The sequence below is a fragment of the Sphaerodactylus townsendi genome, linkage group LG06 (genome assembly GCF_021028975.2).
Source record: "Sphaerodactylus townsendi isolate TG3544 linkage group LG06, MPM_Stown_v2.3, whole genome shotgun sequence".
NCBI classification, from domain to species: Eukaryota; Metazoa; Chordata; class Lepidosauria; order Squamata; family Sphaerodactylidae; genus Sphaerodactylus; species Sphaerodactylus townsendi.
Genome location: NC_059430.1, coordinates 105,659,038 through 105,675,841, shown reverse-complemented (window position 1 = coordinate 105,675,841; position 16,804 = coordinate 105,659,038). Strand labels below are relative to the sequence as shown.

Here is a 16,804-nt window from a genome sequence, read left to right as displayed (position 1 = left end):
TTGACAGGCTATTATTTATTTTGCCTCAACAGCTGGAAAGAAACGTAGCCTGCACATTTGGTCACTCAGACAGGGGGGAGTTGCTTTGATGGATTTTGAGAACCATTCTGCCCCTCAGAAATGAATTATGACTGCTGTTGATAAGCATGAGGTGAACTTCATTACACATTCAAGTCATATTTTCGTGATGTTTGTGAGTGGGGGTATGGTTAATGCGAATGAGTCTGTCCTAAGGGCTCAGCCTGAAAGGGAGCTGTCTAGGGTGAGCCACCACTTACAATAAAAAACAATAGTAATGCTTCTTAACCCTTGTAGATATTGCCTCAGTAGGCTTCAATGGATAGGAAAAGTCTCCATCCAAACATTCATCAGAGTTTGAAGGAAGTGATATCCCCAGCTGAAGCGGGCTGGGGCAGAGAATGTGTAAAGAGACAGCCGTTCAAATTCTGGAAGAACAGGAGAAAGGAAGCAGACAACTGGGAATGCAGGATCTCTCAGGATCAGGTGCAAGACAGCAGATCTGTTGCTCTGAAGGACTGTTTCTTCACCTCCAATCAATCCTCATGTAATTTGTAAAAAAAAAGCAACAACAAAACAACCTACAACCCCCAGTTCTCTTTCCTCCAAAAGGGACTAAGTCTGTGGAACTTTTTGTAAGAGAAGTTGGTAATGTAGCACAACCTCATTGGCTGAGAGAGGCCAGCAACCCAGACACTTTCTAGAAGCCAGTGCAGGCAGGTAATATCTTGTCCAACAGCTAGACTCACACAGGTGTCTAACTCGTGGCCCTCCAGATGTTATGGACTGCAGTTCCCATCATCCCCTGCCAGCATGATGCTGGCAGGGGATGATGGGAACTGTAGTCCATAACATCTGGAGGGCTGCGAGTTTGACACCTGTGATAAAGCCTGGAATATGCCAGATGGTTGCCAACCTCCAGGTGATAGTTGAAGATTGCAACTAATCTCCAGGTGATACAGATCCGAGGAGAAAATGGCTGCTTTGGAAAGTGGACGTTATGGCACTAAACCCCACTGAAGTCCTTCCCCACCCTCTCCAGATTCCCTAAATCTCCAGGTATTTCCCTACCCAGAATCAGCAACCCTTGTCCCAAAACTGGGAAGAGGGCCCCACACACTAGGAATGCCACCTGGGGGAGGGGGATTCCCTGTGGCTCCCACATTCTCCACCACTAACTGTATCTATTATACATTATGATCTTCTTCTGTCCCCTCACCTTTCCTCTTTGCCATCTGTGGATTTTTTCCGAGACCCAGTAGGAGAAGAAGCTGGATTGGAGCATGTGGAGGATCTCCTGAAAACAAAATGCAACTATTTAAAATCAGGGATGCCAAAGCACACATCCTTCAAGAACAGTCGAGTTGAATTATATGTGAATAAAACAGAAGAAGAGGAGGAGGAGGAGGAGGAGGAGGAGGAGAGGAGGAAGAGGAGTAGCTTGGATTTATATCCCCCTTTCTCTCCTGTAAGGAGACTCAAAAGGGCTTACAATCTTCTTTCCCTTCCCCCACCCACCACGTAAAACACAACCTGGAATGCAGAGATTCAAATTACTAATTATTATGTTTTTTGTTCCAGCATTCTTTTAAGGGACACAGGGCAGTGTACATGGTTCTTTGTTTCTCCGTTTTTTTTTAAAAAAAAACTTTATTATTTCACAATACAAGCTGACATACAAAACAAGTTCAAAACATATTATCATATTTTACCCCAATACCATTTGTCACCCTCAGCCAATCAGACCACAGAGCCGCAAAATTCTTACTATTCACTAGCAAAGTAAGTCTAACCATCTAGTAAGTTATCGTTCAATTTATCCAACCACGCATGTATACTTGGAGACACTTTCAATTTTCAGCATCGTGCAAAATTTAATCTCGCAATCGTAACTGAATTCAACTATATGATTTGTGCACTGCAATTACACAATTAAGCAATAAAGTTTCAGGTGTCTTTGGAATATTCCTTTTTAATCCGTAGTTTAACCAATTGACAGCTTTAGTCCACATCTCATGGGCAAAGCCACCAGATGTGCAAGATGATTAAGATTCTTGAATTTCTTATTGGACCTGTCGAAGGAATTACACATAACAGCATTAAAGTCTCCGTCAATCACAGCAAACCATATAGGGCTTGGGAGAAGTTTTTTTTTTTTAAATAAAACTCTTTAAAAATTTGAGCAGTTTCTTATTATCAGTTGTACCATTAATACACAAAAACCTACTGGTAGTGTCTCAATAACCTTAAATCTTTCGCACTTGGCATAAACTGCTACTCCTTTGCATTTAGATACTGAATAAAGATTGCCCAATTTAAGGCATTGTAACAAATGAATTAGCTTAGCACTCATGAGTTTCCTGGACCAAGATTATGTTAGCCTTTTCTTTTGACAGCTATAAGAACACTTTGGTACTCTGGAGGACTTGTTAAGCCTATTTGCATTAACAGAGAACTTTATTTGTTTCATTATAAACAGAAATCACAAACAATTAACCAACCTTAAGAAATCTATTGTTTTTGCAATGTCCTCCACTTCATTCATTGTCCTAATGTTTTGAATTGTACCATACAGCTTAAGTGACAATCTAAAAGAAAACCCCATCTATGTGTAATCCCATTATTTTTCAATTCATCTGTTAGAAACTTCAGGTTTCTACATTTTTAAAATGTTAATTGGGTGATGTAAAAAAACCTGTACCAATTTATCTCCTAATGTTAGCGGTACTTCTCTTTAACAATCAATTCTTTTAACAATCAGTTCTTTAACAGGTAAAGATTAAAATGAAACCACTATGTTGCAACACACTTGATGGGTATACACAACTTTTGAATTCACACAGCAAGCTTTTCCTATTTTCACCCCATCAGGGAAATCTGATCCAATTATCTGAAAAAAAGGTTCTCAAGATATCCTATCAAGCAGTTACCCTTCTCATTTTCTCTAATTCCATATAATTTTGATGAAGACTTCCTATCTAGCTCTTGCACCCTACCTTCCAACTCCAAGATCTTATCATTATGCTGATTAGAAAGAGCTTCATTAACAGTACGTTTAGAATTTAGAGTTTCCACTCTTGATTTTAAACGGTTTAAAATTAATTTTTGATCCTTAACCTCACAAGGATTCTTAAGTATCTCTTCCATCTTTTCCTTCCTGTATTTCTAAATGCTTAACTAGACATTTGAATTTCTTATCAAAGGGCTCCATCTTCAATATTTTTAATCTCCCTAACCCGCACCCTTCCAGCAGCACCCTTATACACAGCTGTAGACTGAACTCTCTAGTATAAACAGCAGTCCAGAAAGCAGTTGCTCCGGCTGGTACAGCAGGGAAATAGTAAACAAGTCTGAGTGATGAATGAGCTTCTTCGCAAATGCAAAGAACTTCAGAGAAGACTTGCTGAAGCAAAGGCATTGGAGCTGGCCAAGTATCACAGGCCAATTCCACACAGCAAATGTACAACGGGTAGCAGTTGTCAAAAAGGAACCTGATTTCCTGTTCACATGCATGCCGGGTTTCTGTCATGCCTTCACATGGAGGCGCTTCCGGCAATACAAATGTAGCTACACAGGCTTGCTGAAGTGAACCCCCACAGCCATGCCGATCGCCCTGGAGATGACCGGCTGCACCTGTGTAGCTACGCAGATGAAGCCCATCAAATTAAAAAGAAAAAGGGGCTTCCCTCAAACGGCCAGGCAATGGCAGGTAGATTCTCACTGACCGTGGACGGTGTGGTGGAAGGGAGAGAAATGAAGCGCCTCCTGCCTGGCTGTTCGTGTGGCAGCAGCTCCAACCCAAGATTTTTCAAATCAACTTAGCAATTTTCAAAAAACAAGCAGCCAAACTATGGAACTCCACTAAAAACTCTGCTTTCATAATGAAGAAACCAGCATTTGTCAAAGCAAGCCAGGGTTTGAGTGAGTATCCACGGCCAAGTCTTAGCTAAAGAAACCAGGCTGCTAAAGAAACTAGGCACGTGCAAAATAAACCGTAGTTTCACGTCATTCCTGAAATGAGCAAATGTATCTGTCCTGAGGTGTCCCTAGAAGCCAAAATGACCAAAAGGAGGCTTCAGTTACAGTATTAGCAGAAAAGACTCACTGGAAAAGACAATAATGCTAGGAAAAGTTGAAGGAAGCTGGAAAAGAGGAAGACCCAATATGAGATGGAGTGACTCTTTAAAGAAACTGCCCCCAGATCTCTGACAGTTTCCCACACATGGAGTTGGAAACCCTAGATAATTTTTTTTTAACGGTGAAAGAACTATATGTGATTTATGTAGTTTGCACCTCAGGAAAGTAACACATTGTGGAAAGCAGTATCTGATTTCTGCTCAAATTTAGGCCCAGGTGTTCATAATCTCTACGAGGGACCATTTTTCCCAGCCATTATTCCACTTTTGCCTTTTGTACGGATATCTTATCTCACCCCTCCCAGTGATAGGAACGCCAGAATGCAAAACAAATAGCCCGAACAGGGTGAGACGAGGAGAGTTCTTTCCCAGTAAAGGCACTGGTAAAAGTCTTTATATGCACAGTATGTCAGAGAAGCAATCCTACTACATACAGCCCAGCTACGAAGGGTTAGCTTTGCTAACAGTATCAGCTTACCTTTCTCCTGAGAGACTCTTGGGAGATGAGGAGGAAGTGGAAGCAGCAGCAGAGATGGAAGATTCCGAGTCCCTTCTTGACATATAGGAGAAGAAGAGGAAAATATTGTCAAAGGAAGCAGTTGTTGCCACGCAGTTGCTATATTAGCCCTGTTCACAAGCTCGAGTATACAATCCATGTGCAGAATACATGGATTTTTTAATGCATGTTCAGTAATTCTCGTATTACATTTGATGCAGGTGCAGCTGAACATGTGAAGCAAACCCAACATTCCTCCAGGCCTTGGTTCCTGGTTTCAGTTACAAAGTAAATATTTGAAGGCCCTTTCTTACAAACACATGGGCACAAATTCACTTATAATGCACGAACAGTGCCAGTTTGAAAGAATAAAGCTTGCCAAAACTTGACTTTGTAGCTGAGGCTCTTGCAAAAACGCACGCTTTTTAGGAGCCGCCAGATTACCTGCAGCTGTCAGCTCAGGTCAATTCATATGCTTCAGATTACACAGGTTGGGTCTGGGGACCTAGATATGAGTTATTAATTCTCCTTAATTCTCTAATGATGCCTAATTCAAATTACAGACAGAAGCCTTTATTGGCATTATAAATTACCATATTACAATATTAACTAATTCAAATTGAGATAATGGCACGCATTGAGAAGAGTTCAGCTTCTCCCTATTCTACTCCCCTAACCTGAAACTCTCCGTGGATGCTACTTGACCGATTTGGAGAAACACATATGTATTCTGGAATTCCCCAACAAACTAAACAGTGTCCTAAGGAGGAAGAAGAGGAGGAGGAGGAGGAGGAGGAGAAAGAAGAAGAGGAGTAGGTTTTTATGCCTCGCTTTTCAAGAGTGCTTGAATTTGGTAACTGTTTAACAAAGCTAAGAGCGTTCTCCCCAACCAGGTTGCCCAAATCAAGGCGGACTGGAGCTCTGCTAGAGTTACAACTGATCTTTAGACTACAAAGATTAATTCCCGGAAGAAATGGCAGCTTCAGGGGGTGTTTATGTAGCATTGCTCTCCTGCTGAGCTCCCTCCCCTCCCTAAACTCTGCCCTTCCTGGGCTGTGCCCGCAAATCTCAAGGAATGTCCCAACTGAGAAAAGGCAATCTGGCGATTCTTCCACCACAGCATGACCAGAGCTCCAACTTCTATCAGTTGGCATCATATCCTCAGTGAGATCAGCTGCTCTCCATAGGCCTCCTCCTCAGCACTGTCCCTCAGTCTTCTGGAATTTCTCAAGTTGGACCCAGAGGAGCATCGGGGGAAATGGCACCTGAAGACATCCCCTTCTCTGGGTGCCCCCCGGGGCCCCCCCTGCACTTGGGGGCGTGGCTCGGGGGCACTGAACCCTGCCCCGCCGGCCCACACAGAGTCCGGGGGTGGGGCCGTGTGGGGGGCACCCACCCCAAGCCCCGTTCCTTGGCCTCTGTGCAGGCCGAACCCCACCCCCAGGCCCTGCCAGCCTGCATGAAGGCTGCAGGCAGCCCGACCCTTGGCCACCGTGCTGGCCGGCAGGGTCTAGGGGGGCCAAAAGCCAGCCTGCACAGAAGCCAGAGGGGTGGGACTTGGCAGTGGCAGCTGGCCCATGCAGGCGCCGCAGCTGCCCATTGCCGAGCCCTGCCCCCCCTGCCTCTGGCTCCTTAGTCGGTATGCAGAGGTGGGGGTGGGGCTCGGTGGCGTGCGCCCAGGGACATGGGTGACCCCATCTCCCTATAGGCCGTACACCTCTGGCTGGAACTGGAGATTTTGGTACCCTGATGGAAAGTAGACCATGCATTGTGTCTGAGCAACTATGGCCACTTCCGCACATGCAGAATAATGAACTTTCAATCCACTTTCACAATTGTTTGCAAGTGAATTTTGCTGTTCCAAACAGCAAAATCCAGCTGCAAAGTGTATTGAAAGTGGATAGAAAGTGCATTATTCTGCATGTGCGGAAGGGGCCTATGTTAAAAACCACAGCCCTTACCTACAAGCAAAAATATGTGAGATGGAACTATGATTAGAAGAGCAAGCCAATGTTATCCTTTCCCCAATGAAATAATTATACCTGTCTGGTTTGAGAACCAGAGAAAGACTTTTTGGGGCTGCTGACTGTGAGATAAACTTGTTTGATTTCCTAAAGGGAAGGGAAAGAAAAGAAAAAAGAAAAAAAACTGAGGAGGTCACAAGGACTTTCCGAGTTGTTCATAACAGTTCTAAAACCCAAAATCTCTCCAAGAACGGAAAACAGAAGGCCTGCTGATTTACCATTCCCTTACTTTACCGAATCTCAAAATATCAGTATAATATCTTTGAATTTATGATATATAATATTTTATAATAATAATATTACATTGCATTTTGTTACATTGCTGTGTTTTTGGTAGCAGTACATGTGTGAGCAGTACTGAATAGATACCTGTTGACTATTCGGCAAACTAGGCAGCATTCTGTGTCACAGTGGCCCTAAAGGAAGGAAGTAGCCTTTTCCCAGCTGACAATGCATTATTTGAGTCACATGTGGAAAATAAATATCCTGAAACAGCAGCATCTGGACTAAACGTACACCACACATTTCAAACTTGATTGGCTGAATGGCTCTCAGGTGAAAATACCTGTCTTTTTTATTTCCATCAGAACCTTCAGAGAGTTTCACAGAAACAAAATCTTCAGGCTTCCAGCTAGGGATGTCGATCCCTTTACCTTTTTCTTTCTCCTTTTGACTCTTCTGAGCCCCAGATGACTCTGAAAGAACATATAACAACCAGCTATTATTACAGCCTATTAGCGCAAGCCCAGGTATACAGGCTAGTTTTGTAAGCAGTTACTTCTTCAGACACCCCTACAATATTTTTCCATCATCCATGGGCTTCTGCTAGCTAGATTCACCAGTGTGACAAATACAGGCATTTAGATGCATTCAGGCTAGAAGAATGCAGACCTTAAAGGATTAAAATCAGAACTCCATGTGATTGGCTGGAGAACTCGGGAGGGGGGAGAGACAGAGTTTTTTAGCCAACTTTTGCACACAAACTCTGGGAGGACTTTTGTGTACTTTTGCTCAGAGAAAGGACTGAGTGGTGATAGCACTCTGTGGAGGGGTTCTATTCAGTCAGAGCAAGTTGAACACAGGCATAACCAGACTGCTGCATTCTCTGGCAGTGTGAGGAGGCTCTATGGAATAGGGACTAAAAGAGCAAAGCAAATCTGTACTTTGTCCCTGGTTTAAATCAAGAACACACTCAGGCCAGGGGCATACTGCCCATGTCCCTGATTACATGGGGTATCCCATGTCCCTGGGCGGACACCGTTTTGTCACATGGGGGAGCGCCGGGGAGGGTAGGAGCTGGCCTGCAGGCCCCTGCACCTATTCAAGCCACCCCCAAGCCCCACACCACCCCAGCCTCCCTACAGTCCACTTCCTGCCCTCCTTAGGGCCTGGGAGGGCAGAAGCCAGCCTGCAGAGAGGTCGGGGGGCACCAAAGCGGCAGCCCAGGTGGGTGGCTCGGGCTGGCACCATGGCAGCAGGCCAGCTCCTGGGCCATCCGCCACAGAGTCCAGCCCCCTTGGCCTTGCAGGCTTCTGCTGGAGGAAAAATGTCCATGCAAGAAATCTTGCCTTGTGTGTAATCGACCCGAGAGTGAGTGTCTGTGGAGGGGAAGGTGGAATGGGGGAAGAATATCAGCTCTATGGGACTGAGTGTTATCAGATCTGTGCCTTTAAGGGGGCGGAGTTAAGAGAACCAGGAAACAGAGGCCTGTTGAGACTAGCTGCAGGGAGAACAGGGCAGCCTCCTCGTGTGTAAACAGAAATAAAAGAAAACCACACTACACCCCCATGGTGCAGTTAAAAGGCCAGAGGAAAGTGTTCCATGTGTAATGGACCTATCTCTCTTGGTGGCTACGATCTCAGGTTTCTGCATAGGATGTTTTATTAAATAAATATAGTTGTTTCAAAACAAAACAAACAGTAGTGCTTCTTTTCCTAAGAGCATTTTCCTCACACCTTTCTTAATCTGATGTTACTTCATACACTCTCCAAAGACAATCTGGTCTTTGTCACAGGTTAATTTTCCTGAGCTAGATTCTTCTCTAATTTTCTGACCTTTGTACAAAGAATAAAAATCCATTCCTGTCCTCTTTCCTTTTTTTCCCTTGGATCTCCACTCTATTAGGTATCACACATTTTCCAGAATGGATCTTTCTCCTTTAGAGACCTTCTAATATCAATCCTGTGTTAGTCTGTGTCAGTCTCATTTAGGCGTACGGGGCCTAAATGGCGTCTGGGGCCTGCCGGCTCCCGCACCCCACTTACAGCAGCCAGCAGGAAGGCTGGGGGGGGAGGGCGTGGGGGGCTAGCTCGGGTGAGTGCCGCTGAGCCCCGCCACCCTTGGCCTCCCTGCAGACCGGCTTCTGCCCTCCCCAGGCCCTGGGGAGGGCAGGAGGTGGCCTGCAGGGTGGCCGGGGGAGCACCACATCGAACAGCCTAAGCGAGTGGCTTGGGCAGGTGCTGTGGAGGCCGGCTGGCCGGCTCCTAGGCCACCCACGACCAAGCCCCGCCCCCTCAGCCACCCTGCAGATTGGCTCCCCACCATGGTAGCAGCCCAGGTGGGCAGCGGGGCGGCAGGCAGGCCCAGGAGCCAGCCTGCTGCCGCAGCGCCCGCCCAAGCTGCCCGCCATGGTGCCCCCCCGCCTCCCTGCAGGCCACCTTCTGCCCCCCCCCCCGGGTCTGGGGAGGGCAGAAGCCAGCTTGCAGGGAGGCCAGGGGTGGCAGGCTCAGCAGAACTTGTCCGAGCTGCCCCCCCCCCGAGTCCTGCCCCTCCCCTCAGCCTTCCTGCTGGCTGCGGTAAGTGGGGCGCATTTTAAAACTTTTCCAGAAAGGCATTTTAAAAAACAAGCCTCTCTCCCGCAGCAGTAGCGAGGGGGTAGGGACTGAGGTAAAGAGAAAACACAGCAGAAAGCTGCAGCCTGCATTTAACTATAAACCAACTTACTGACAAACCTGATTACAGTTAACTCGTAAATATTTTGACCTTGTTAGCATCTCTCAGTGTTGCTGAAAATAAAACTACTTATGTTTGTTTAATTTGTTGAAAGTGCCAAAAGCCTCTTGTGCCTCTGTTCATTGTTAGGAAGTCTGACAGGAAAAGAAAAGTGTTAGGGGAATTTTTATCTTGATAATCCTCTGTCTCCATTGAGCAGTTTCTTGTTCTCTTATGTAGTTCACTCGTGTTTGTAAGGTGGGAAATAAATATCCTCTTACGCTACACCTCAGTGCCAAAAACAGTTGGTGGCTGCTCAGTGAACCCTCACAGTGACAGTCAGAATTTTGAAGAGGAAACACCGGATAGCGCCTTGCAGGGCAGGAAAGAGGTCATCCCACCCAGCATGACAACTTGATATGTTTAAAATGTGTTCCTAGTACCCTTGAACAAAGGCTAGAAAAATGCTGGGAAACACCACAAGCTTCTAGTTCACAGGAATGGGAAAATATCCTGTGCTTCATAACAGAAGGGCAGGGTTTTTGAAACGGCAAATAATTTCTCTCTTTCTTGCCACCTTCAAAGATCAGCTTCGTGGCATCCATTCAAACCTAGATAATATTCAAAGGGTGCTCAAGAAAACTAAAGAGTTTTCTCTATTCCTTTGGGATGGTTAAAAGTTAGAAAAAAAGAACAGAAATGGAAACCTAAGCATACAGGTCATGGAGTCATTTGAAAGTGGTAGTCAGTGGTAGAGGGTCCACTTGGCAAGCACAATGTCCCAGGTTCAACAGTTGGCATTTCCACTTTAAAGAAAGTCATGAGAAAGATCTCTATTGAGACTCTGGAGACCTATGATCACCCAGCACTGATCTTGATAGATGAAGGATCTGTCCTAATATAATGCAGCCTTTTTGAGGATTCTGTGATTAATAAAACTGAAGAAGAAGAAGAGTTTGGATTTATATCCCCCTTTCTCTCCTGCAGGAGACTCAAAGGGGCTTACAATCTCCTTGCCCTTCCCCCCTCACAACAAACACCCTGTGAGGTAGGTGGGGCTGAGAGAGCTCTGAGAAGCTGTGACTAGCCCAAGGTCACCCAGCTGGCATGTGTGGGAGTGTACAGGCTAATCTGAATTCCCCAGATAAGCCTCCACTGCTCAGGTGGCAGAGCTGGGAATCAAACCCGGTTCCTCCAGATTAGATACATGAGGTCTTAACCGCCTACACCACTGCTGCTCTCTCTGCACTAAAACTGCTTTGTATGCAGATGGATCCAGGTTCAGTCCCCCGCACTGTGGTCTAAATAAGCTCAGGTAGCAAGAGTGGAAAGACATCATTGGCAGCCATGGTCAGAATGGACTAGGAATCATTAAACCTGTGGCACTTTGGGCATTTTTGGAATGTTGAGAATAGGTGGTGAATCCCACAACAAAATGGCTGCCATGGGGCAGTGGGACCACTCACAGAATGCTTCCCACAGGAGGCTAGTGGATCCAACCATAAAACATTGGGAGGTTCAACAAAATGTGAAGAGTTTCCTAGCCAAGGTTGTCCTGTGATGGAGGCAACTGATTCCAAGTGGGTACCATCCCACATGCAGACAGATAATCCCATTCTTCTGAAGAACCATCTGCGCCATTCAAGACTGGTTCAGTTTTTTGTGTGCGGGGGCGGGGGAGTTGTGAGTGGGTGCCAGGACAGTGAAGAGGGGATAATTTTGCAAGCTAATTTGTTTGCTCAGCTGAGGGGAGGTCGGGAAATAAATGAAAAAGAAGAGTGTGGATTTATACTCTACTTTTCTCAACTGTAAGGAGACTCAAAGTGGTTTCCCTTCCTCTTTCTACAACAGACACCTTGTGAGGTAGGTGGGGCTGAGAGAACTGTGACTAGCCCAAGGCTTCATGTGTAAGAGCACGGAAAGAAATCCTATTCACCAGATAAAAGTCCACCACTCATGTGGAAGAGTGGGGAATCAAATCCAGCTCTCCAGATTAGAGTCTGCCACTCTTAACCACTGGTCATGGTGGCAGGGGCTGATGGGAATTGTAGTCCATGAACATCTGGAGAGCCGCAGGTTGCAGACCCTGGAACTCTACTATGCTGGCTCTCAGAAAATAGCTATTCCTTCTAGAACCTGACAGTCTCTCACCCAACAGCTTCTTCCAGTTCTTGACAAGGATTTTTGCCAGAGCCACCACCTCCTCATTGGAGCAGTGCTTCCGGACTGTGTTGACAGCCACACCGATCCTTGTGGTCTGAGAAAAGGAAAAGATGAATCAGCTTTAGAACAGAGGTGAACACAAATTGCTATCCCTATAGTGGGGAGAGATGAGATTGCTTTCTGGGTAGTTTTGGGGGAACCTGGGCCATCGGTAGATGGCAGAAAGGTGGTAAAACTGGGTGCTGGAGTACCCCACTCCGGGGGAAGGGGGTATATTTTTGAATGTATTAAAAACTCTGCAAATTGTAAACCAAGACAGTAGATAAAGCTAGAGCTTCTCTCTCTGAAGAGCTTAGGCACACAGCAGTCAGAAATTCTGGAGCGTTTTCTGCCACTTCAGTATTTCTCTCCTGCTTCACTGCACTGCAGACTGGAGAATGCATTCCCGTATCTTAGATGGCGAAAGGGCATAAGCAGTGGTAGAGCTCTCACTTTGAGTGAAAAGGGTCTTAAGACATCATCTCCAGTTAGAAGGCTCAGAGGTAGCAGAATTCTGGGGAAAACCTTTCTCAACCTGAGACCCCAGAGAGCTGCCGGCAGTCAGAGTGAACAACGCTGAGTCCGTATCACACAATGTCTGGACGATGGTATATGACACTTTCATTTGATAGGATTATTAACCAATTATTGATTGTTAGGATTATTGACCTATTAAATACTTTTCACAGGTGACCACGTGAAGCTACCTTGTACCAAGTCATAACACTCACCCATGCTAGGTTTGCCAACTTTGGCTTGAGAACTTCCTGGAGATGTTTGGGGAGGGCTGCATTTGAAGATGAGAGGAAGTTCAGTGAGGATGCGAGGCCTTTGAACCTGCCTCAGTGGCGTACCAACAATGGGAACACAGGGTATCCCATGTCCCCGGGTGCACACCATTCTGTCACATGGCAGGGTGCCCAGTGGCTCCCTCTGTGCCAAGGCCAGCGGGCTGAGCTGTTCACCGGGCCGCAGGCTGGCTCCCATCCCTCCCAGGGCAGGTGCAGCCTCTGATAGAGGGAGGGGTGGCCCGGCAGCAGCTGGAACCAGGCCAGGAGTGCCCAGCATGCTCCTAGCCTACCCACTGCTGCTCCCCCCGCCCCATCGGAGGCCAAGCCTGTTCGCGGCCTCCAATGGAAGGGGGGGGGGGTGGCTGCAGGCAAGGCCTTGTTTTTACACACACAAACACCCCTGTATTGGAGGGCACAAAAACAAGGCCTTGTCTCCAGGCACGGTTTTATGTCAGTACACTCTGGCCTGCCTTCTAAGGTTGCCACTTCCACCTGGAGAACTGATCGCAGCAGACTGGAGATCAGCTGTACTTCTAGGAGAATGTCAAGTCTCACTAGGAGGTTGGTAAGCCTAAGCCCATATAGTTTTCTGGGGAAATGGAAGGCCCACAGACACAGCATAGTGCAGAGGTTGAAGTGTCAAATGAGCATCTGAGAGATCCCAGTCCTTAGCGCCATAGAAGTCTGTGAATAAACAAGGGCCAGGCAATCTCAGCCTAACCTGGCTCACAGAGTTATGGGAAGACGAAAGAGGAAGGAATGATGCTTGAACTGTTTTGGGTCCCATTTGGGGAGAAAAGTATAAAGAAAAAGAAATCGAATCAAGTACATCAAAAGCTGATCAGGTCAGGCACCAGCCAGGGCTCACTAGCTGCTATGGTTGCCAAGTCCAACCTGGGACATTCCTGAGGATTTGGAGGCAGAGCCTCGTGAAGGTGGAGTTTTGGGAAAGGAGAGAACATAGCAGAGATATAATGACCCTCAAACCACTTTTCGTTTAGGAAAACTGATTTCTGTAATCTGGAGAGCAGCTGTAATCAGAGCTGCTAATCTCTAGGCGAGGCCTGGATGTCCCCTGGAGTTACAGCTGGTCTCTGAATAAGTTCTCCTGGAGAAAATGACTGCTTTGGAGGCGAAACTTTTTGGCCAACATTGCCAACTTTTGGAATTTTGAAAGAGGATGGTGAGCAGCATCTCAAAGACTGCCACGGGAGGCAGAACAAGAATATGAATGCATAAAATGAATTAAAAACAATTAAACAAAACACATGAACGAGAAGAAAGGTTAATTCGAATCAGCGAGGGAATGCCAGACAAAACAAGTCTTCACCTGCTCACAGATGATATTGATAGATGGGGACAGACAAATTTCTCTGTTGAGAAAAGTCCATCATTTTGGTGCCACAACCGAGAAGGCCCTTTCTTGGTTTGCCACACATCTAGCCTCGATGTCAGGGACACATAAAGCAGGGCCTCCAAAGTTGACTATAGCGGTCAGGTACAGTCAAATAGGAGTAGGGCTTCTTTCAGGTATGCTGACCCCAAGCTATATATGAACAACATAGTAGCTGGATTAAGCAATATACCGTAACTATAAGTGGTTTTTTTCCCAAAAAGTAAATAATACCTGGCTAATAATTCGATAGGGGTTGCCATGTAAGACACATTGCAAAGAAACAACTGAAGTTCAGTGGCACTTTCAAGGCTAACAACATTGATCACTTCATCAGATGCATGAGCAGTATTACCACAGCAAATATATTTTCATAAAAAGTTACAACAAACAGATAGGTAGGAATGGAGAGACATTACAGACAGACCAGTTATTATTTGCCGTTAAGGTGCCATTGGATTTCTGTTTAATTCCTTGATAAGCTTTTCTCTCCCTCAACATTTTTGTACCTGCAGCAGCTGAATGGTCATCGTGAAGTTATTCAGTTTCTTCAACAAATCAAGGGCTCCTTCCTAAAAGAAGGGAAAAGCACACTGAACAACTTAGTTGCTTTATTTTACATTAGGGTTTTTTTAATGCACTGTCGGAATTGTCACATCCAATTGAGGACATATTGATAATAATTGTTACAGATGTGAAGGAAAGACCACCAATCAAGGATGAGCACGACTGCAAGAAAGGGCCCACAAAAAGCTTTGGATGTGCTGAATATGGGTTAGCAGTGGTACACTAAGGGCCTTTCCCCACTCTCCCCTACCCCCCTATGCCGTGCACTGCTCTCAGCGCGCGGCATCCCTGGCGCGCGCCCCAGCGTCCCCACGACCTCGCGCTCTGCACGGGGTCATCCAAAGGCGCCCTTTGCAAGAGCGCCAGGGATGCCGCACGCTGAGGGGGCGCGACAGCGTCAGCGTCGGGGTGGCTGCACTGTCGACGGCCCACTCATGGGGAGTGCCGGGGGACCCCGCGCTACTCTCCTCAAGTAGCGCGGGGCTTAAGGTAAGTGGGGAAAGGCCCTAAAACACAGATTCAGCAGTCATCATGGTGACATAGTTCAACTATACTCTGTTTCACAAACATTTCACAAAAGGAATGTATATTCCTTCACCACAGAACAAAGCATACTGGACCTTTTTTGTTGTACAATGCTTCACCTTGGTCCTAATGCCTACCTTGAAAGTAAAACTACATTTTGGCGTAAATACTCTTGCATCAAAGGACCATGTTCAGTAATGCACAAAATAATGGTTTTGACAAAGGCAGTGTGTAAAAATGACCAATAATTCTCATATTCATTCAGGGCTATATTTAATACAAAAGCATTTAATTTTCTAAACTGCTGCACCTAAACTGACGGAACCAACATCTTTATGTGAAACAGAGTATAGAATGTGAGAGACCAGGATTCAAATCCCCGCTCTGTCATGGAAGCTTACTTTGTGACCCTGGCCACTCTCAGTCCAATCTACCTTACAAGACTGTTGTGAGGATAAAATGTTGTAAGCCACTTTAGACCCCACTGGGGAGAAAAGTGAGGTATGAATATCAAATAAATAAATAGCAACAGATGCAGTCCACTGGATCCAGAGATGCATTAGAAATCACAGAGAATTGGACTCCTTCTGTAGACTCCATTCACCTGATATGAGATCATATATCATAACCTAGTAATTTATTTGAAGAAAAAGTGCAGATTGTGGGGTTTTCCAGAAACTTGATCTTGCAAGTCCTGATTATGTTTCTGCATCAACACAACTTCAGTCTACATTTCAAAGAGCTTAAGTGCATTTACTTTAGGCCACATGTGTCAAACTCGCAGCCCTCCAGATGTTATGGACTACAGTTCCCATCATCTCCTGCCAGCATGATGCTGACAGGGGATGATGGGAACTGTAGTCCATAACATCTGGAGGGCCACGAGTTTGACACCTATGCTTTTAGGTAAAGGGAAGCTGTTGGTATCCATCTTCTAAGATAACAATTAATTGAATCAAAAGACAAGGGACCGAAAAATGGGTGTGGGGGATGATTGATTTCTTCCAGCATTTTTCAATTTTTAACATTAGTTGTGTGGGGACCCAACTGGGGCCATGCTGGGTTAACATTTTCCAGCCCAGTACGATTTTGCCAGTCAAAACTGATTCCCTTCTCCAGCACTGTAGTTAGCTCTACAAGGAAAAAAAGAAAGGCTGGCCTGAATTTTGCCTGTATTTTTCCCAGTACAGAAATAAGCATCATTTGAAATAATACTGAGAAATAGTGAAAATACCATGAATACACGAGCCATTGAAGACTTATCAAAGCCAGATCCTCGCCACTTGTTAGGAGTTTTCAGATTAGCTTAAAGAAGCTTGTTGATGATGTACGTATATATGTATGCTATTTTTGTGCAAGGTTTTGATGTTGCATAGGATGCAGTATCTGCATAATTCATGTTTATGGTGTAGAGGCATGATTTGCCTCCTAGCCCCCTGGATGGTAGACCTGGTTCATCTTACTAACTATTAAACTGTTAGATTACTCAGTCTTTGCACTGCAAGCCATTTTTTGTGCAAATTGTGTTTTGTCGATACTTTGGTTGCACAACCCTCTTTTCTGAATTGTGTACAATATGAATTACAGGGAGATTGGCAATTTTAGTAGGCCTGCCTACAATATTTATAAGCTGATGACGAATTTGCAAGACTGATTTACCATCATGAACTGTGGGCTAGAGCCTCTGATTTTTCAACCAGCTTTTCTAAAATCTCTCCTTA

The 16,804-nt window shown here is 45.5% G+C and overlaps 1 protein-coding gene across 4 annotated transcripts in view; it reads right to left on the bottom strand.

Annotated features, from left to right (window-relative positions):
* TCEA3 (transcription elongation factor A3) overlaps positions 1 to 16,804 on the bottom strand; it is a 33,048-nt gene that overhangs the window by 14,101 nt on the left and 2,143 nt on the right. Inside the window, exons 2-7 of one of the 4 annotated variants that reach the window (XM_048501368.1) lie at positions 14,501 to 14,563; positions 11,757 to 11,862; positions 7,240 to 7,369; positions 6,693 to 6,761; positions 4,633 to 4,707; positions 1,238 to 1,315 (exon numbers count right to left, since the gene is read on the bottom strand). In XM_048501368.1, the coding sequence (XP_048357325.1) occupies positions 1,238 to 1,315; positions 4,633 to 4,707; positions 6,693 to 6,761; positions 7,240 to 7,369; positions 11,757 to 11,862; positions 14,501 to 14,563 (521 nt within the window). The remainder of the gene's footprint in view (positions 1 to 1,237; positions 1,316 to 4,632; positions 4,708 to 6,692; positions 6,762 to 7,239; positions 7,370 to 11,756; positions 11,863 to 14,500; positions 14,564 to 16,804) is intronic. The other 3 variants (XM_048501369.1, XM_048501371.1, XM_048501370.1) reach the window with 3 other exon arrangements.